The sequence below is a fragment of the Rhyacophila brunnea genome, unplaced genomic scaffold, assembly GCF_057557595.1.
Source record: "Rhyacophila brunnea isolate RB1 unplaced genomic scaffold, BYU_Rbru_1.0 scaffold_22, whole genome shotgun sequence".
In the NCBI taxonomy this organism is placed as follows: domain Eukaryota; kingdom Metazoa; phylum Arthropoda; class Insecta; order Trichoptera; family Rhyacophilidae; genus Rhyacophila; species Rhyacophila brunnea.
Genome location: NW_028232882.1, coordinates 22,042,878 through 22,065,854, shown reverse-complemented (window position 1 = coordinate 22,065,854; position 22,977 = coordinate 22,042,878). Strand labels below are relative to the sequence as shown.

Here is a 22,977-nt window from a genome sequence, read left to right as displayed (position 1 = left end):
GTTATGGGATTTTTTTTTTACATTTCTTGGAATCCGGAATTTGCTTATAGTTTATGGTTCACAACATGCTTCTGACAACTGTCAACATGTTTTGAGGTTATATTTAGATAGATTTCACGTTCAATTACAGTAAACGAATCTTTTTTTAAGCCGTCTACTACCACGCGTTTAGTAATAACCTGAAAGTTTCCTCTAAAATGGGTTTAACGAAACAGTATCTAAGATATGTGGCGGCTGGAAGCTTCAACATAATATGCAGTTCATGTTGCAATGTAGCAAATGTTTCATTGAATGGAGTAAGCGGCCGTTATGTCGCCGCTGCTGCGTGCGAACACGTCATAATCTGGGATCTGCGACTCGGTGAAAAGGTAAACCTTCTTGAGTAATCATTTAAATTGTGTGTTAATACTTCACTCTTGGTTCAATGAAGATAAATAAGTATGATTGACAAAATATACCTACCGTTACATATTTATAATACTATTTATTTCCGTTTTAAAAAAAAAAAAATTCGGTTAGGTACATGTTCAAACACGCGCGTTACTATGATCTTACTCCCTACTTCATTTATCGTTTGTCAATTTATGGCTACGGCCGTATGTTGTAGCTTAAGCCACTGGGAAATGCCAATAGAAATGGCGTATTTCAAAAAAATACTACCATATTCTTAGGTCAATAATTATTATAAAGCACACATTATTCGTAAAATGTTTATTACATTTGAATGGTCAAAGACATAGCTTATAATCAGTATCTTTAGAATTATCTTAAAATGTGTAAATCTTGCCCATTTTTGGAAAAATAAAATGCCTAATTCTTGTCAAATTTGGGATCACAGAAATTATCAATATAATTTTTATTGTAAATATTTCACTATAATAATGTCGACATAAATTTTACTAATGATTTTATAAATGCTTTTAAAAATTAATAAATATAAAAAATCTCAACACCACTTCACATGGACGTACTGAAATATGACTATATTCTAAAACATTAGAGCGAGAGGTTTAAAAGAATACTATTTTATGTAATAAAAATACTTTATGCAGTCATCAAATGTTTAAAATAAATATAAAGGATAATAAGGCTTCAAAATTATATAAATAGATTATCTACAACGTTTAAGGAATGTCCAGGATCATGCTTTGAAAATAGCATAAAAGCTCCATTTTGACGTACGCTGAGCATGTCCCCCCTTAAGCATTTTATGGATAGCTTATTATTTCCGCACATTCTTGGATGGGCTTTTCAGCTGGTGGCGAATTAGATATGAAAAAGTGAACTATGAACTAAAAAATTCCTTTTGTTTCATTCCAGGCACAAGTTTTACTCGGAGAAAAACATGAGGTGACACGAATATGCAGCACAGGTAACCAGGTGGCCGTAGGTTATTTAGATGGAAATATACAGATTTTCGATTTGTTAACGGGAGATGTTGCCTGCGTATTTGCGGGCCATAAATCAGCCATTACCGCACTTATATACGATGAAGATGGACATAAACTCTTTTCCGGATCTAAGGTAAATTTATTTGTCAGATATCAACTACTCTTATGGCCAAACTACACAAACAGACTTAACATCTCCCACCGAACGTCCAGGTGCAGCCTCTTCTGGAAATGTCATGTAGAAATTGTTCCGCCAATCCAGCGATTAGCTCGCATATTTGGGCTCATGCATTGCATCTTGTCAATATTATCATGAGGTGTATGTTTTTGTCCATTATTTGAAAATACAATAATACGAAGGGAAAGAAAAATGAAAAAACTGATTCTCAGCTAGCCACGCATCCGATAGAAAACATGGCGGTTCATCCATCACCGCAATGCCTACATTTTTGTAATAAGGGACTTTATTAGAAGTATTAGAACAGTTTGGAATGTATAAAGAATTATCCAAAAATAATAATAAGATTATAAATGACATCCTAATCATGCACACTTCGCCTTTGTTAAATATAGTATGAAATTCATTATGAATATTATTGTCAAGTGGATCCCATATTTGATAATTTGCTTGTACCTAATTAGGGTAAATTGAATTATTTATAATGATAATGGCCATTAATTGTTTTAAATTAATTTAATTCATTGTTTTAAATTAATACCGTTTCCAAGTAGTATTCTTGAATAGTCCCAAGACGAGGGAAAGAGACCATCTCGTCTCATTCTATGAGTTTTGTATTTAAGCATAGACAAGTCGTTTATCTTTGTAGTATTGATAACGGTGTTATAATCAAAATTGCTATCGACTTAAAAACCACAACCAGAATTTAATTAATTATTTATATTATCATTTTGTAAAATGGAATTAAATTTTGACTCATTTAACCAAAGTGTCGGCTTATAGTATCGTGGGTTCTAGGATCGAATCCTGGTTCTGACAAATACACATATTATTTTTCACATTGTGTTTGAAGTCAGAGTATGGACCAAATAGGTTGAGCAAGTGGTTAACATTTATTTCTTGTAAAAACAAAAATCTGTTAATATGAAACCTCCACCCTGGAGGCCCATTTGATCTTAGGATCGCACACCAGCCTACAACTTATTATTTGTCAAAATACAATCTCCAAGTTTGCGGAGTCATTTGAATTTAGAAAATATAAGGGAAGACAAAAAAAGACAAAAAACGTGTAAAAACACGTTTGTTATGTATCAATCACAAGAATCGTTGAGACAATTGAATTGGTACCTGAATTGTTATGTGTAATTGCTATTTATGGTTGATTATTGCTCATGACAACCGCTTTGAATCAATGAGTCTGCTTATTTAATTAGAGCATTTCAAATGAAAATTATAATATTATGAAACTCCAGGTTTCAGCAAGCCGGGATTGAAATCCAGATAAGTATATCTTTCTTTTATAAATCGTATTATCTTTTATCGCAGGATACAGAAGTCATTGTTTGGGATGTTGTAGCGGAGACTGGATATGCACGTTTGAGTGGTCACAAAGGTGTCATAACCTCATTATGCTATATGGAATCCCGTAATACGGTTATATCATCATCCAAGGATACGTTTGTCAAGTTTTGGGACCTCGAGACAAAACACTGTTTTAAAACATTGAGTGGACATCGATCTGAGGTAGGCAACTTTACACAGTCATATAGTGTTAATTTATACCGGACGATAACGAATTATAAAAAAAATATTCTAAATGATATTTTAAATTAAGGGTAAAATTATGTATGAAAATAAATTTATTAATTTAGCATTCATTGCGCACAGCAGAATTCGAATTATTTGTAAGTGTAATTCATTCTTTAATTTGATTTAACTCGGATTAGATGAATATTGTTATTATATAGTCTGAAAATATCTATTTTGACAATGTATCCGCAAATAATATCAATATATATAAGGCATGCTCGCCTTTCATTCTCTTGAAGCTCGTAGGTCACTTCTGCTCTTAAAGCATTTTTCCTTGCTCTCACGTGGTATAATTTTCAATCCCGATATTGTAGAAAATTTGAATTTTTATGCACCCATCAATTACATGCGTGGTCGCAGCTATGACCTATTTTGGGTGAAAGCTGTTTCATCATGTCAGGCTCACCAGGCACCAATAGCGAGGGCTGTGCGGCTGGTCAATGCACTTCCTAGAGATGTAGATATTTTTGGCAATCCATTATATATTCTGTTTTTTAAATTCTATTTTATTGTTTAATTTGTATTTTTTTTTTTGAATTAATATTGTTTTTTTATTTTATTTCTTTTGTATAAAACTATTTATTGCTTTGTTTTTTTTCTCTACCTTGTTTTTTCTCTAACTGGTTACATGTAATTTTTATTCTAAATATCATGTTGTGAACGTCTTGAATTAATAACTTGTTATGTACGTGTCTTTTTTAATTAAATAAATAAATAATATGTTAAAATGTTAGCCAAGGAACTGGCTAAAATAATATTAAATTTTATTTTTTTGTATTTTTACAATCTTTGAATGAGGGATTTTGGTGGAAAATATTTACATGTCATTAATTTTATTATTGGTATGTTTATACTTTCACATAAAATGTAAAGATGCCCACATTTTGTTTATATTCCAAAGGTCTGGGCTTGTGTTTTGGTGAAATCTGGTAAATATTTGGTGACAGGCTGTGTTGACCAAGCATTGAAGGTGTGGAAACTCAAGTGGAAGGACGGGGAAGATGAATTGTTGGATAAAACAAAAGCCTTGGCCATCTCACAGCTTGAGGATTCTGAAGAAATAGTGGAAGAATCTGTAAGTTAATTTATCTTGAATTGTTTTGAACCTCAGTTATCCAGACCGCGATTACCCAGGTTTTATTTTTGATGATCAGTTTCATATGATGACAGAAAAATGTACAATTTATAATTGCCATTAAAAAAAGTTTATTATGGAATTAAAATTATCCGGATTTATCGTTATCCGGATTACCTTCATCCCCAATTAGTCTGAATAATTCAGGTCCTACTGTATGGAATAAATAAGGTTCTGTTAATAAGAGATTTAATATAAAAACTCGGTAATTTTCTCTACATATTGTAGAATGATTTATTATTACAGAATCCTTATGCAGGAGAAAATGAAGAATTACTATGTTTTGGATGTCTTTTCCAGTTAGTGAATGTCTAAAATAGGTGATTAGTAATTGGACTGGTTTATAGAAAGTTGTGAGCTCAAATTAGTTGCATGATTTTCTACAGAAATATTATAAATGTCAATCCAGAATCCAGGAATCCAGAATATCAATGGAAATATTGAGTATTATAATATTATTATCGAATGTTGCCGTATGCGTTGAATATTTAGCAAAAGAATGAGTCATCAGTATCAAAATATAATAATAATAGTTGATCACTATTCAGTTTTTAGTACAGAAACCACAAACACAAAATTTAATTCGAAGGCATTAAAAAGTGATTTCTACTGAGATTTAATCATCTATTGAAATGAAGATTACAATAAAAATAAAAATTGAACACTGCCCGTTAATATGAGAGTCAACTATATTATAAAATTGTACTAAATTATCATATGACCAGTCACAAGTAAATATGAATATAGACAAAATAAAATATCTATGAATGTTATAGGTGTTACAATGCCATTTAATGGGTACATTACTGAGAGGAGGACGCGGAAGAGTGGTTTCGCTCCAAACAGACGCAGACAGCTCGGTGTTGGCTTGCCATGGAACTGATTCTGTCTTGGAGATCTTCACCTTCTGCAGTGATATAGAGGCAGCAGCCAGAATGAGGAAACGGATTAAAAAGGAGAAGAAGAAAATACCGTACGTACTGTGAAAGTTCAGTATACAAAATGGGCACATTAGTAAAATCATAGTACATTGGCATAGTATAATAGTGTATGTGTGAAATTCCGTATTACATGAAATCGCGAAAATTTTGCCTATTTCATGAAAAATATAAGCCCGTTGCATTATTCATGGATTAGGCAAAATATCTGCCGAGTGCGTGAATTCGGCAGTAATTCTTCTGCCTAGTTCATGCATTGGGCATATTAGATAGTAGCGCTCCGGTGGTGTTTTTTGCAACTAAACCAAATGTGTCAAATGCTCATGCATTGGTCAAAATAGATAGTGGCGCTCCGGTGGTATTTTTTGCAACTAATCAAACTAACCAAATGTGTCAAATGTAATTGATTATATAAAAATATACTAATCAATAACTACAATGACGTTCATATCCATTAACTATGCTCAAAAAAATCTAGAACTATAATATGATAACGGAAGAATTTATTAAAAGGTATTTTCGCGATTTGATTCGTGCTTGGGTATCGGGCAATGGTCGATTGTTTGTTTGTGATAGTATGATTTGATAGTTTGGTGACAGTTGTTAGCTAACCTCAAAATGTACATTCAGTTGAATTCAGAATTACAAAACCTAACCTAACCTAATAATAATAATATTATATTATGTCCAATTATAACTAATAAAACCATCCGTATTAAATTTACTTTTTCTACTGTCATGTTGACAGTTTAAGAATTCAATACCCTGTTGAATTCACGCATTCGGCAGATAACTTGCCCAATTCATGAATAAGGCAACGGGTTTGCATTTTTCATGAATTAGGTAAAATTTTGCCGATTTTATGTAATACGCAATTTCACACATTCGGTGTAACATAATATGCACTCAATTAAATTATTTGTGAATGGAATGCCTACTCAACAAAATGATAGATTGGTATGGACGGAGCATTCATTGACTATTTTGATGTTGTAAGGTGATCAATGCAATTGTTGCAGCATATGCCACATGTGGCACTGGCTAAGTTTTGATGGTCCTAAGCTTTGGAATTTTGAAAGCAACTTAAAAACAAGTGAGTATTTTAAGACTTTATATTTCTGCATTTAGGTAATCTTTGATTTATGTTTTTCAGAACTGAAGAAGAAATGAAACTGGAAGAAGACGACATGATCAATCAGAAGCACTTTGAAAGTTTGGTTCTGTCCGATGAGGTGAGGAGAATTCCCAGCCTAAAACTTAGCAATAAGATCAAGGGCATGGACATTGTGACAGGCGTCGGGGGCGAGATCCGTGTTGCCGTTTCGCTTGCAAATAACACACTTGAGTTACATAGTGTCAGAATGGTCAAGAATGAAACTGAATGTGAGTATTCGATAACATTTTCAAAAGTAGTTTCAATCACATTCTTATGCTGACTGTTCCAAAGATCAGTCACTGTACGTAATATATACCAATATGTAGGGCTTTTTAAAAAAAAAACAAAGGTGCCGGAACTCACTAATTGCCAAACTTCTTACCTACTGAAGAAAATTATATTCAAATATCATTTACACGAAGCGTATTGAAAAATAAACAACTCAAGTTGTAAAAACATCATATATTTGAATAAAAGTACATATATGGTGATTTCCATGGCCCCCAGTCCAGGATCTTTGTCGGGCCCCCTACCTATCACTAAGGTTAAAGGCAGTGTGACGCTCTATAGTACGTTTTTCAAATGGCGTTTGAGGTAAAATTAAGGGTGCTCAGTGTATCAACAAACACTAAGCAAAAAATGCAATTACTCAACCGCAGGTGATTTTTTTTACAATTAGAGCAAATATGTGATATGCATTTATCTCACTTATCTGGTCAATTTCCCTGGCTAGAGCCCTGTCAGCCCCCCTTTTGTGGCGGCCATGGTGATTTCCAAAGTTCAGTCCAATTTTCGTCTTGAAAATCGTCTCGATTCCTTTTCTTAGTGTTAGAGTCTATGGCCGAATGTCTTCCACTTAGTAACCACCGATCAACGTATTTTGAAGTATCGAAAACTGTCAAAGGTGGTCCGACGAGTTTGATGAACTAAAGTGCCGAACCTGTTTTGGTCTCCGACAAAGCTCTTATTGGTAATAATTATATTCATTTGCAAAAATTCGCTTTCAAATTCACTTGAAGAAATGGTAATAGAATTCAATGCATATATCAAACGCGATAGTTTTTCAGGATATGTCTTTTCATATGAGATGATTCAGGAAAATTAACTTGTACTATGTAAGCGCAAACATTGTTTCGTCTAATTGCTTTTGAAAAATACCATGAAAAAGGGTGCCGGAATGTCGTTCCACCTCGTTACATGACAAAAAAAGCCCTGCCAATATGTACAGTTACCCTCAACATAAACTTGTGGTGAAGGGTGGAGGTAAGCTGTGGAGATCCATCAAAAATAGTGCATACTAAATTCTTTATCAGTCATACCTATTTGTTTTCATCAAACTAATAGTCTATTTACATCTGCATGGATTTATTGGTGGCAGTACGTATTGTCGCGACCATAACAATAATGCAAATGTAAACACGTATTATTGTTCAAGTTCCATGACTATGCATGGATAAAAAAAGTTTAGTGGTTTCTGAATTTTCACATGATAGTTGCAACTTGTGCGACATATGCGCATGTGCAGTGCCAATCCTGCCGGAAAAAAATAGGAACTAAACAGTGCAGAGCATTTTGACGTTTACCGATTTTCACAATCTGTCCGGACGAGGTGGTAATTATTACTTAGCTATTAATGGTTGTAAATATTAAGAATTAGTTTTTTCCCACCAGTCGACTGTCTCCGGCAGATCTCCAGTCACGGACACCAGACGGAAGTGCGATGTGTGGCATTCAGTTCCGACAACTTGGCCATCGCATCCGGCAGTACCGACTCTGTAAAGCTGTGGAACAGGTGCCCTATTTTATAAATTTAATGAATACTCCAAATTCACACTACATTATCAGTTTGTAAATTTCTATGTAAATTATCATTTGCGACCCAGGTATCATCTGGTATTTTTAAGGTTTATATATATATTTATATATACCCCAATTCTAACTTAAGATAAGGTGCAATTTATTAGCTTTCAGCTAATCAAGATCCAAGATTGACGCAAAATACATCCGCTGTTTGTGTATTATATCAGACAAGAATTCCTGGTGACAAAGATTTAAGCCGATGGATCGATATATAGAAATGCCTACTAAAGACAGACCATATCTTTACAGATTTGTGATAATTGTGAATACATTTTTCCATTGGGGTCAAAGTCATTATATGACTTATGTTACTAATTTGACATACATATCAGCCCCATACGATGTGTTGATTAATAATTATATTGTGACAATACTCAGAGAATGAGAGAGATTCACGTAGCCAAATGTGTAACGTACTGTCTTTTCATACCGGAGGTTCCAGGTTTGATGCCCGGTGATGTTACAATACAATGCTATTATTACACTTCTACTCCAATACTACATACTACTTTATTTTAAGTAGCCCTCGCACCCTGTCGTGTTAAAAAAGATAAAATATATTCATCGAGCCCAATCTCCTTTGATATTCCTATTAACTAAGGCTTCGTCTCGAGCCGATCTTACACCATTTCAGTTCTCAGTAATGCATGTTTTTACTTATAGGCCATCCCAAGTTTGTCTTCGTACAGTGGAAACCGGTCCAGTCGTCAGTCTCTGTTTTGTGCCCGGAGATCGGCATCTGTTGGCCGGAACGCAAGACGGTAGGATTCTCATCATCGATATTGCAGCAGGAGATATTCTTGAACAGATATCTGGCCACACGGCCGAAGTATGGACCGTGACACTTCTTCCTGATCAGGTATATTACATAGACCCATTTGTCTTACTCATGCCGTTTACGTGCTGTGAGATTTAAAAACCCTAAGCTTAAAAAATATTTTTTAATCAATGAACAATCACATAAAATATTCAGAGTTTTATTAAACTATGTAGGGTGAATAGGAACGATTTCAGATTTCATATCTAATTTAAACCCCATGCTGGATGACTGAAAAGTTAAATTTACTTGCTAAAAGTTGTGTTTGCAATTTAGCAGTTTGGTTTGGTGAATAGGAATGCTTATTATTCACTCACCGTCAATATTTTCCCAAAATTATCGTCAACATAACATTAAATAAAGAAACATTTATTTATAAAATTGAAATTGTATAATTTCTTTAATCAACTGGAACAAAAATAGGTACTTATTGAATTGCGTTGAATTCATTCATGGCCGAGACACGTTAGAAAAAGTTTTATCAGACATGTCCGCATGTCGCAACAAACTTTTTCACATCTGATAAATAAAAAAACGGTCAAGTTTCTTGTCCTTTCGAAGTTTCCATATGGCAGAAGAATAAATTATCTGTCAAATAACATACATATTGGAATGCAAACGATAGCATTTTGGCAATTGTAACTCTGAATCTATTTACCGGGAACTGTTCCTATTCACCCCATTTTACAGTATAGATGTATTTTTTGTTAGATTTTGACCATATGTGCGACTTACAACCATATTAATACTTTGGACGCGGAAGACGCACACGGTGCGTAATGACCAGGCGGCCGATCGATGTAATTAACGTGCATTTTAAAGGGGGCAATTAAAATCTCATTATCTATTCAGCAGCGAAAGCGTTAAAGACGTTCTGAAATCAATATTAAGTATTGTATTATATTATAATAGTTCAATCTGTTTTTTTTAAATTTCAACAGCATGGGTGTGTGTCAGGTAGCAGTGATAAAACTGTAAAAGTGTGGAATTTCGAATTGATTCCTGATGCATCTGGCGACACCAAAGCCCGGGTACTGTCACTTTTGCATAAGCGTACATTGCAACTGGAGGAGTCGGTATTATGTGTACGTGTAAGTCCCAACTCCAAATTTATTGCTGTGGGACTCCTCGATTCCACTGTCAAAATTTTCTTCATGGACTCCTTCAAGGTTAGTAAATTATTTCAATTCCATAAGCAACATAAAGTCCTGTTTATATCTACAAATATCCAATATTGTACATATAATGCAGCCGATGTAACATTTTCGATCAATCATGTTTATGTTTTTAATTTTTTTCACTGTTTCACTTTCCAATTGAAACTGGTCTTGAGTGTTTCTTGATATAATAATAATTGTGGAATAATGTTTGTTAGTTTCGTTTACAGTCTCGTTTACATATTTGTTGATTTAAAATATAATATGGCCAGATTTATTGGGAGTGGTTAGGTTGAGCCGTTGAAAAGGTCCTAATCCAATGCGGTTGAAATTTCCGGTGAGGTTGCATTTAATGCAAAATGCATTTAAGGAATGCATTTATGTGATTTTCTCTGTTTCATATTAATACCTTTTAGAACTCAGGGGTGTGTTGTGGAGTCCTTCATTCGGGTAGGTACTTCGATGTATTGGGGAGTGAGAGACATTATAACGGGCACAATTAGTATAAAAATGATTAACACAGTTTATTTTATAATTCCGCGCAGAATTATGTTTTATTACACTAAAGCATGGACAAGCATTGGTATTATTACATTAGGACAAACATTGATTTTAAAACGGTTCACTGGGGACGTTCACTTTTGCAAGGCACTGCCAATTTAAGGGTTGATTCATGTTTGTCACATTTCACAGTATTCACTTTTATTACATCGAGACGGGTGGGGTTTACTTTGTGATGGTGCATCCGATGTGTGGGCAGCGGACACTCGCATGGTGCCTACCAGCTTCGCGATTATCTTTCTACCTCAGGGGTGAAGACCTACGCTCGTAAGATGCTGGAGAGAGGCTGGCGGGGCGAGGTGTAGACTGCAACTTTTTGGAAATCTAACGGTAGATTTTGGCTTAGTCTGTCAAGGTCAGACTGTATCTTACGAAGGGTACTCGGGTAGTTTGGGGACACTGAGAAACCTCATGTTCGTTTGCGAAATATTTTATAATATTTATCGGGGGTTGCAAACTTGCGGGGCATATAGTGATTTTACGGGACGGTAGTCGTTGTTTTATGTAAGGTTCCTGATATGGGATTGGCGACGTCTCTTCGCGAGGGGTTGTATTTGGTATCAATATCTACTAGTACACTATTGTTTCACTAAAAAGAAAGAATAAACATATTATATTATAAATTTATAATTTAATTAAAATTATCTGGGCCATGATCCTCAGTCATACGGCCTAACATAGAACAAAAGAATAATTTTGAATAATGCTGGAATCACCAATAATTTGGATATTCCTGTATTTCAAAATATTCACCTATTTTTAATCGCCTGTTTTGGAAGAATAGCAGAATATCTGCGTCTGAAACCATGAAACAATCCTGTGTCTGCCAAAATTATATTTCAATGTGTGTTGGGTTGGTTGGTTGAGCGAATGACTAACAGCTATTTCTCATTAGCCTCTGAGAGCTGGCCAAAATTCACACCAGATTGTAAAGCCAAGTGAAATGTAAATATTATACAACTGTATAACAATCAAAAAACTCTTTCTCTATAAATTTTTGTTTCGTCATCATTAGACTACTATTGTATTTTTTTGTTTCTAGTTCTATTTGTCACTGTACGGGCACAAACTACCTGTGCTGTGCTTGGATATCAGCTATGACTCGACTCTGATTGCCACAGGCTCCGCCGATAGGAATGTTAAAATTTGGGGTATGGACTTTGGAGACTGTCACAAGTCAGTGTTTGCTCATGACGACTCCGTCACCAGCTTGCAGTTTATTCCTAAGACACATTACTTCTTCACATCCGGAAAAGATGGAAAAGTGAAGCAATGGGACGGTGATACTTATGACAAAATTAATACTCTTCAGGTATGAATATAACGCAACCATAATTTTATTCGTTAATCAGTAATACATCTTCTCCACTGAGTGTTTGCAATCTGACTATAAAATAGGTTAACAAATACATTGCTGTTTAATTATTAAAAGGTATATAATAAGCATGACATGATAAGTATAGTTTCTGGATGTCAGAAATGTAGCTGGATAGTCGTAAGAAAAGACAAGTTGGTATCAATATTTGTTGTAATATTAAATGCTGGGCTGGCTTAAAAAGGCTGAATCCGTAAAAAATACAATAGTTTAACAAACTTTTGGTTGTCATGATATTGTCATACATAATATGTTTAATTACGCATGTGTTTTTAAGCATGCATGCAATATAATATAAAAGTTTTGGCAGTAAAATTATCATGCAATAAAGAGTCTTAAGAGTATTTTTGGTTTGATGCTTATACATACTTATGTATTGACGGGATACTTTTAATTTGTTTTTTATACTTACCACTATTTTATAATACTACTTGCTACGTATCGTTGAAATACTTGCAGTTTATATTTATACTTACCAAATAATAGGAAATCAATAAGAATATTGAAAGTTTCTTGAATTCCTTTAAATCATAAGTTAAATCTCGGCTAGTCAAAAATGATGAATTAATATTATTATTAACAGGGTCATATGGGAGAAAGTAGATGCTTGAGTGTGGCGCCATCTGGTCTATGGGCGGTTTCTTGCGGAGCGGACCGCGTTCTACGACTGTGGGAGCGCACAGATGAGCCACTCGTACTGGGAGATCTAGATGAAGAAGCTGAAGAGGAGTTAGTTACCGGAGAGAAGGTATTCCACGCACAGTAGGAAGCGATGTCATAACACAAGTGAAATAGAAAAGTTATTATTCTTGCTGGACCTGGATCTGATGACTTCAGTCAGCTATTGCTTATGAAGATATTATAATGGATTGCTAAACAATTTGTCATGTTGACACTTTGCTTCATAATTGTCACTCGGATATTTATTCACATGAATAGACAATAATAACTGCTAGTAAATAGAATCAGAAACTTGTTACTTATTGTCTAACCAATCTCCATTAGTTTACAGTGGTATATGAAATGTTAAAACTACCTAGTATTGCCACCAAATGTTGCTATGTGATAAGCGTCGATATGATCCAATTGGTATCTGAATCATTATGTGTACTGTTTATTTAGGATGTTTTTCGTGACAGTCGATGTGAGTCTGCTAGTGCCAAGACTGTTAATGTAATTTATCTAATAGGTCATCAAACACTTTGCAATTATTTACTTAAATGATTATTTTTTCAGGCTCCACTTCCTGGCGTTCCAAATCTCAATATGCCTTCAAAAAAAACAGTTGGAAGTGAACGAGCTGTAAGTACTTACCTATTTTGGTTTAATTGTAAAATGTATCTGCTTTGCTGTTGTTTTGAAAAAAACCTTTAATTTGTATGAGTATTTCCAATCTCAAAAATCACCGCACACCACTGTGCATGACTTATGTACCTATTTGAGTATCAGTTTTGTATTATATTGCTGTTTTTTTGTAAATCTCAAAATGTAAACCTATAACCTAATTAATGTGCTGTTTATTCAATTTCCAGGCAGACTCCATACTTGAGTGTTTAGATGTGTGCGAGGAGTTTAGAAGTAAACAGGCGGAGACGCGAGGGAGCATTCAGCTCCCTGTACTCATGCAGGCCTTCGACTGCACCACCCCTGAAGACTTTTTCCTTAAGACTATTCAAAGGATAAGAGCTAGGTATTTTTTTCAAATTTATGGAAATTTTTTCTTTCATCCTGCAGTGGATAAATGATAATTCAAAAGTAGGCATTGCCGTAATCAAACTGGGTGTGTTTATAACATTCTAACGACTTTAACTCGCTCAATTCAACTTGCAACTTGATCAACTTTGTTGAAATGTGGTTCCCACAATACATATATCATTTGACTTTCGATTATCATTCGACACACAGTTGAATGAAAAAAATTGCCACTTGATACTCTTGATAATTCCACCAGCACAGTAGATTAAAGTGTGAGAATGTTTTATCTATTCAAAAAGAAAACTCACTAAGTCCAAGCTGCTGAAATTGTTATTAAACTATATGAATTAATCAGTAATATATATTGCTGCCAAAAGTTTGTAAGTCGATAATTTAGGTATTTAGAGTTAACAACAAATTATGTGTATATAGGTATGTTACACCGAATGTGCGAAATTGAATATTACATCAAATGCTCATGCATTGGTCAAAATGTACATATATTATCTATGGTCAAAATAGATGATCGCGCTTCGGTGGTGTTTTTTGCAACTAATCAAACTAAACAAATGTGTCAAATGTCGTCCTACAATGACGTTCATATCCATTTACTATGCGCAAAAAAAATCTAGAACTATAATATGATAACAGAAGAATTTTATTGAAAAGTATTTTCGCGATTTGATTCGTGCTTGGGTATCAAACGTGCAATGGTCGATTGAATGTTTGTGATAGTTTGTTGACACTTGATAGCTAACCTCAAAATGGACATTCAGTTGAATAATTTAATTCAGAATTACAAAACCTAACCTAACCTAATAATAATAATATTATATTATGTCCAATTATAACTAATAAAACCATCCGTATTTACTTTTTCTTCTGTCATGTTGACAGTTCGAGAATTCCATACCTTGGCGAATTCATGTACTCAGCAGAAAATTTACCTAATTCATGAATAAGACAACAGGCTTGACTATTACATGAATTAGTCAAAATTTTGCGCATTTCATGTAATAGTTAATTTCGCACATTCGGTGTAACATATATAAATATATAATTATGCTAGAAAAAAAATCATGGTCATCATGGATATAATATAGAACATGCACATAAAGAACAAAGAAATTACCATTCTGCCTGATTTTAGAGGGCATGGCAAACTTCAAATTACGAGACTTACCAACTTTCGGTAATAACCCCACGAATTATATACTTAAGGTGATGTCTCTAGGTAAAGTTGTTATCGAAAAATAGCTAGAAAAGTTTATTAATCGGTAAATATATATTCAAAAGTAATGAGAAAAATAAAATAAAAAATTAAGAAGTATCATGGAGTTCTATATACCAAAAATACGTGTCAAATTCGGTACATTTCTATCGGGTGGTAAGAATGAATGACATAAGATTTATTATCAAAATTACGATAAAAATGTACGTAAATCTATTACCCAGGGAAACGCTAAGCGAAAATTGGAATTTATTATATCCTTATATCTTTTTTTTCAAATTTAAAAAACATCGATTTAGAGGTTAGAAAGCACGCAATTAAAATCGAAAAATCTCGGCTTAGACGCAATTTATCGCGAATAACGCTTAGCGTTTCTATTAAAAATATTATTTATTAATTTTTACGGCAGTTACTTAAATTTAATCTTGTATTTTTGTATATTAACGAATCGATAGAAATCGAAACCATAATAATTGCTCAAATTGGCAACATGTTGACAACACTTAGCCGACGCTTGGCTGTATGGTGCTGCCGTTGTGGAATTATTTGGAAACAAAATATCTCCATACAAAACACACATACCATAACATGACGTTGAAAATGAAACTCACACATAGACAAGAAAAATTAACATTTCTCTGCATTTTGACAAAAATCAGTTTATCAGTTTGAGGCGAAATTGCCATATGAATAAAAATAACTTAATAATTGAAATTACAATATTAACTTAATTTACGTAGAAACCTGCCTATATTCAAAATTTGAAACTGCGAATTATTTGCAATTAGTATTTGCTTAAATTACAACTGTTTTTTATCATTATTATCATATCATCATTAAATAATCAACAAAATAAACAAATCTCGCATTTTAACATATGGTAGCATTCGTGCTCTCGATCGAAGATCGAATATCGGGTTTATGACAATTCTTCTTTATTTGGCCATTATTAGGTATATTGTTTGAAAACAGGAAGGAATCGACTCATCAGTAACATTTTTGTCAAGTAAGTAAACTTTTCAGTGTATAATAAATAATATTATTATCGTACATCAAAATGACAAACTATGTCACGCAGTTTTGATTGTCAAACAAACATTCAAAAATTATTGAAAAGAGTTACATATACTGTATTTTCAATCACCATCATGCATTTATCATCAATATATATTATTTTAGGCGTAGACTCATCGTTTTCGTAGAATTATAAATACTTTACGTTAGTTTGAGGTTATGTTTATGACAAATGTCATCGAGCCCATCTTGTACGTTTTGTAAATTATCTAATAGATAGTGAATTTCTTTCATTCGCATAATATGATTGTAGAACCGAATTTAATAAAATTACTGAAACTTGTCTCGAAAATGTATCTCATAATCACCATTATAATTATTCACAATGCTTATACAATGTAACCAATGATTGATTGTAATCAAATATTTTATGTGCTTTCAAACACGTGTCCGTGTTTTTAATACAACATAATCGTAAATTGAAAACGTTATCTACAGTGATAAACTGATAAGTTTGACACGAGTATATGAATGTAATTAGGTTATGTTTTTTTGTTTACATATAGATAAATCTTTTAATACTGATGAACTCGACGAAATATTGGACGACAGACTGCGAAGTCGGCGACGGTTACGAGTCCGACAACAGCGACGACATTTACAACCTTCGACATCACAATCCAGGGTTCTTCCCTGGCTCACAAAATGGTAGGTTTACAATTTCCTTAATAATATATTTATTGGTTTTATATACCATCCGGTCATACACTAGATTCATTTTCATTACATGCTTTGGCATAAAAACAAGAATTCATTACATCTTGTACACATGATGTAGCGATTGTCTCGAATGAGGAGTTGACATATTATTGCCCATCATTATTTGTATTTTTACTGCTAAATACTTGAATTAATGAGGAAATATGGATTATGTAATAATATTTTTTTCCTATTGTTTCAGTATGCCGAATGCTGGTCCGGAATTGGAGGAAGATTTGTTGGTGAGAGGGCATGTTGCTGACAATATCCTCAGCTCCTTTTTCGAATACTTCAACCTCACTCTCTTCGAAAAAATAGCTGAGAAGACAAATTTATATTCAGCACAAAAAAGGGACTTGTGGTCGGTGAATACGAATTCGAAATTCGTATTCACCGGCATCAAAATTATGATGGGTACATTAAGGTTTCCGCAGACTCGAATGTACTGGTGTTATGATCTAAGCATTCCAATCATTAATCAAGCAATGCCCAGAGACGGGTACTTCGAACTGCGGAATCACTTTCATTTTGCAGATAACACTGCTGACCGCACGGGCTGCACAGATAAACTTTGGAAGATTAGTCCCTTTTTAAGTGAGGTTCTAAAAAAATGCCATACTTTGCCCAGACCTGCTCATAACTCCATCGATGAGCAAATGATGCCGTTCACTGGCCGCTGTAGACACAGGCAATTTGTGCTTAACAAGCCAAATCCTGTAGGCCTTAAAAATTTTGTTCTCGCGGCCAGAGATGGATTAGTGATAGATTTTCACATATATGTAGGGAAGGGAACGGTATCAGATGGAGATATGAAGCAGTTCGGTCTGGGCGCAAGTGTGGTCAAGTTACTCTGCCGGACTCTCCCCAATCCTCCTGCATTGTCTATACTGATCGTTTTTTCACTAGTTTGAAGCTCGCGGATTCGTTACTTCACGACAAAATGTTCTTAACTGGAACTGTCAGAAGTAATAGAATCGGCGATGTGATTAAGAAATTAAAAAAACGATAAGGCAATGCAGAGGGGAGATTGGGATGAGAAGGTTCGGTAGGATGACAAAGTCTGTGTAGTCAAGTGGAAAGAAAATAAATCCGTGTTATTATTTTCCACTGCGGTCGGCAGTACTCCTGTTAGTACCTGCATGCGATGGTCGAAGGAAGTAAAGAGGAAGATCAGTGCCACTCAGCCGGCCATTGTAAAGCACTACAATATGTCGATGGGTGGCATTGATCTTTGCGATCGGATAATTGCTTATTACAGGACTGCGATGAAGACATGCAAATGGCCTGTGAGGGTTTTTAACCACTTTGTGGACTTGGCGGTGGTAAACTGTTGGCTAATGTATATGCGGAATTGTAAACTAGAAAATGTACCCCGAAAGGATATTATGGGACTGTTGTCGTACTGAATCAGATTAGCGAAAGCTATTATTCGGTATGAAGATCGGGTAGCCAACATTTTAACACTGCCAGGACGAGGTCGGCCAAGAAACATGTCGACATCGCAGGTAGACACAGAGCCACCAGCTCGCAGGAGAACGGTTGTCCCCCAACCGATCGCTGAGGTATGTTTGGACAGCGTTGGCCACCATTCAGCATCCGTGTGCAGATACCCTGGATGCAAGTCCCGCACCAGGTATATTTGCATAAAATGCAATATATACGTGTGCACAAAATTTTGCTTTGAGCTGTATCACACAGTATAGGATGCAGCTCAAAGCAATTTTAAAGTACATATTTAGGGTTTTATTTCATAATTTTAACTAATTTTAAGTGTAAATATATTTAATTATCCTATTTATAATGTTTTTGTATTATTTTTATTGTGTAATGTTCTATTAAAATTGACCACTCCTATGAACAAGTTGTTTTCTTTACCTTCCCTAAGTTTATAGAGTAGGTAATATTCATCTGCAGTGTGACCTGGTATGTGCATATAGTATATTTTACTTTTAAAAAATAAAAATAAAAAATTTGTCAATAGACTAATACTTCTCTTCCATATTTTCATTCCTTTGGCCCTATATTGGCCTTTTGTATTCTAAATTTCTATTCAAAATGAAAAAAGAAGCTGGCAAGTATAAATTGATTTCAAACTTTTCTTTTAAATCATAAAAATGTCAATACGATATAATAAAATATTGTACTTATTTAAAAAAAATTATAATTATTTGAATAGGTATATATATATAATAATATTATAGTAGAATATATTATTATATTCTTATAATATGTAAATGAATTTTTGTCTAGCGATTTTTTTCATCTGGCAATTTAATAATACTTGCAACTTATTATGGTAACTTACTGCCATCTGGTTAGAATTGACCAAAGTTTTTAGTAACAGATTTTTAGAAATTCATGGTAGATGCCTTTAAATATAAAAAGATGGCGTAAAAGTCACATTATATGTGTTATTTAGGCCAAAGACATCGCCTTAATGTATTGTGTTAGATCATGGAAATGATAAACTTGAAATTTAAAATTGAGGAAAAGCATTTAAAACATAATTGATGTATCTTTTTTCTTTTTACAGTGACTTGGAAGAATCATTACTCATATTACCATTTAAATCTGTTGGGGAGATAATTCAAATATTGCCTGTCCTACTCAGAAGAAACGACAATTGTGAATTGATTTGCAAGCTTACTATATTCTTAATAAAAGTACATCACGCCGCAATAGTCGCCAGCCACGATTTGTTGAAAGACATTGTTGTAATAAATGGCTTAGTAATGAAGAGGATGACAGAATTTAGAGTAAGTAACTATATAGAGTAAAACCTCGTTAATACGAATTCCATGTGAGCGAAAATCGAAAAAAAATTCGAATTACGAAATATGAAATATTAAAATTTTGAAAAAAAAAATTTTTTGATTTTCATTAATTTTGTTTCCGCTCATAGATGTGCCTACCAAATTGGGTCATAAAATGTCAGGATTATTTTTATTACCTTCATAAAATAAGTAATTTTTGATGTTTTAAGAGAAGTCTTAATGACTTTTCAATGACTGGCTCATGAAATAGTGTACTTTATTACGATTTATTGAATATTTTTATACGCCAGGAATTTTGAATTAAAGGTATGGTTTTATATGAAAATAATGTTCAAGGGACTTTTTTTCTGGAAAATTTCGAATTATCAGTGTTCTTACTAATGAGGTTTTACTGTACTGATATGTGTATTGAGTCTAAACACAGTGTAATCTTAAATTCCATTAGTGTTGGCAACCATTTCTGAAATTTTGAATCGAGTTATTAATACTAACTTTGATTCCTAGATGGCACCAGGATCACACCAAATTTTAGTAAATAATAGTAGTTTTATTAATAATCACCATTGTTACTGTGTTTTGTTTAACATCAAATTGAGCATATCATATCGTATGGGCTGCGATTACTTAATGTCATTGCTTTTTTTAGGATATGGTTGGTTACAATCTGCACGCGTTGCAGTGGCATCAAAGGGACGTGGAGAACTCACAGAAAGAAGCGCTCTTCAAAGACGCGACGAAAGACAGAAAGAACAAAAACAAAAAGAGAAAAGCTAAAGAAAACCTAAAGAGATCACTTATTGTTTTACGATAGAAATTTCTTGAGCTGTAAACACTTTTTATAAATAAATAATTTTATTTTTGATCTATCTTTATTTTATTTATTATCCCTGTTAAGTGTTTTTATTTGGATTCACCTTAAACCTAGACATTTTTAAAACAATTTTAATCATAACATTTTACCTGACATGTTTCAACATAGATAATTATAGAAAAACCTCAGAAACATAGATATTAGAAAAAAGTTGGACAGAGTAGGACTCGAACTCATGTCTTTCACTTTCTGGGTGCTTAGCTTCTTTCTAACCAATCAACCTATTGTGCGAGTTATTTCTTAAAACTACATTTAAACTTTCTTAATCGTAACAGATGTCTGTAGCTACCCAAATTTTAGTTAGATTTTTTACAGTTTAAACGTAGTTATAAGAAATAATTTGCATGAATCATAGACGAATTCCTAGCTTTGTGGTGAGAGCACTCACCCGGAAAGCGAAAGACGTGTGTTCGAGTCCCACTTTTTGTTTATGTATGTTTTTCTAAATCATTTTTTTCTATAATAAAGAATCTTGACATTCTTAAATCCTTTGTTTATTCAATAATGTATAAAAAAATACATACGTGTACTCTTATTTGGTTCCTCTCTTCCGAAGATTGAATATCATCCACCCCAGTCCTGTTACTAGCGTTCTGAATTTTATTTACCTTTCTATTGATTATCGCCTGCAAACCTATAGTGAAACAAATTAACCTTGAACCTTAACAGATGGGATTTCTTCTAGTACGTAGGAATTAAGTAAGGCTAATGTATTTATTGTTACATTTACTATCGTGGATTGTACTTAAGTACAACAGTATTGCATTGGTTTCTCTCGCTCGAAAGTTACACTAATGTGGAATATTTATCATTTCTCATGATGTGCCTATCATTTAAATTACAAAAGATGGACACCAAAACTAACATAATTTCAAATAAGACTGCTGCATATTGATTCTAAGAAACTTCAGCATGATTAATGACTTAATTGGTAAAGCACAGTGCCCGGATTATGATAGATGTGGGTTCAACTTATTTGGTATGAATATTTTTCTAATAGGTATGTTGCTGAGATTATTTATGTATGTATTCATAAATATAAACTTTCCAATCCAATCTGTACAGGTTTATTTTGGGAATATCAGCATTTAGAATCATGTATGTAATTATTGAGTTGGGCGAATCTGAAATTATAGTGGAATGTCAGAAGTGTGAACTTCTCTTCAAATGAACTTAAATGTGTCACTTGTAGCAAACTTTTTAATCAGTATCTCTTTCATTTAGGCTCCATCATATGAAATGTTTTTTTTCAGAGCGTTGGAGCGGAGCTCGGAGCACTGGGATTTTCCCGGAGCAGGAGCACCGAAAATTTGTAGTGCTCCACAGCCCCGAATGTTTTTTTTATTATTAAATTTTTGTCCTAAAATCCAATGAAAATAGTATATTTTGACGCTTTGCAACACTGGAATTATTTGAAATATGGCAATACTGCCGAGTGTAAATAACCTCACTTTTTTGATAGAAGAGGCAAATAATGAGAGGATTTGCTGTCGGAGGATTTTGTTTAATAGAATTAATGAAAATGACTATTCTAAAACTACTTTTTTTTTAACATTAAATTTGTATACCTACAATACTTTTTACCCGGAGCAAGTATTAGGTCCCCCGGAGAGGAGCAACTTCAAAAAGGGTCTGCTCCAACGCTCTGGTTTTTTTTCGATATCTTTGGATGAAATGCATTATGAATTTTCTCCGTCTATCTGCACATATTATGAAATGCAATTTTTACTGTAACATTTATATCGATACTCACTTTAGATTAATGTCGTCTCGTTCTAGTGGTGCTGTGAGGGATTGGAATAACATAGCAAATAAAACGAGGCAAATTATATTAGCTGCTAGGTTTTATTTGTAAAAAAATACTCTAAACACTACATAGCCAATTTTAAAGTTAGTTTTTAAGTATCCATCCCTGCGTAAGTAAGTCACCTGATCATTAACACAATCCTCATCCTGGAATAACATTTTTAAACAGACAAGAATTTTATTTTTCATGAGTATTACATTATCAAGTTTCACAAGAGTTCTTGAATAATCTCGTCATATATCATATAAATATACAAAAAAACAAAACCATACCGGGAAGAGAATTTAAATATTATGATACCAATAATACATAGTTGATTCAGTCAGTCGTAAAGCTTAAAGTAGTAAAGCTTCGCTTGTTATCAATTATTACACGTCTAAAAAAAATAATATCAACATCTCTCCTCTATTGCTTATTGATTCACATTTCATTTCCCTCTTTACAGTCCAAATGATGAAATTTACACATTCACAGATTAAGAAAGGCAACATCCATTATTCAGTACACTCCATAAGTTATTATGCGGACACAACAGGGTATAGTCACCACTAGACATTAAATATTAAGTACTCATTTAAAAAAAAAAACAATTTATACGTCAAATTAATCTAATAATGATCTGATGAAAGAAATGAAAGTCTAGTAGTTACGATGTCATGAGTTTATAG

General features: G+C 33.5%; 1 protein-coding gene across 1 annotated transcript; it reads left to right on the top strand.

Moving 5' to 3' along the window:
• The first annotated feature begins 55 nt into the window (after nt 1-55).
• Nucleotides 56-20,493, top strand: LOC147070212 (WD repeat-containing protein 3). The gene is made up of 15 exons (XM_085949497.1): nt 56-368; nt 1,321-1,524; nt 2,896-3,093; nt 4,061-4,234; nt 5,071-5,267; nt 6,386-6,615; nt 8,060-8,180; nt 8,912-9,107; nt 10,007-10,234; nt 11,826-12,095; nt 12,742-12,906; nt 13,395-13,460; nt 13,691-13,848; nt 19,391-19,613; nt 20,278-20,493. The coding sequence occupies exons 1-15, from the start codon at nt 198-200 to the stop codon at nt 20,440-20,442; spliced, it is 2,766 nt and encodes a 921-aa protein (XP_085805623.1). The 5' UTR covers nt 56-197; the 3' UTR covers nt 20,443-20,493.
• Nucleotides 20,494-22,977: the final 2,484 nt, after the last annotated feature.

Bases quoted from the DNA above. Each gene is read 5' to 3' on its own strand.
- LOC147070212 (XM_085949497.1), top strand. From the start codon at position 198: ATGGGTTTAACGAAACAGTATCTAAGATATGTGGCGGCTGGAAGCTTC. The intron at 3,094-4,060 runs GTAGGCAACTTT...TATATTCCAAAG, and splicing joins TGAGTGGACATCGATCTGAG to GTCTGGGCTTGTGTTTTGGT. The intron at 6,616-8,059 runs GTGAGTATTCGA...TTTTCCCACCAG, and splicing joins GGTCAAGAATGAAACTGAAT to TCGACTGTCTCCGGCAGATC.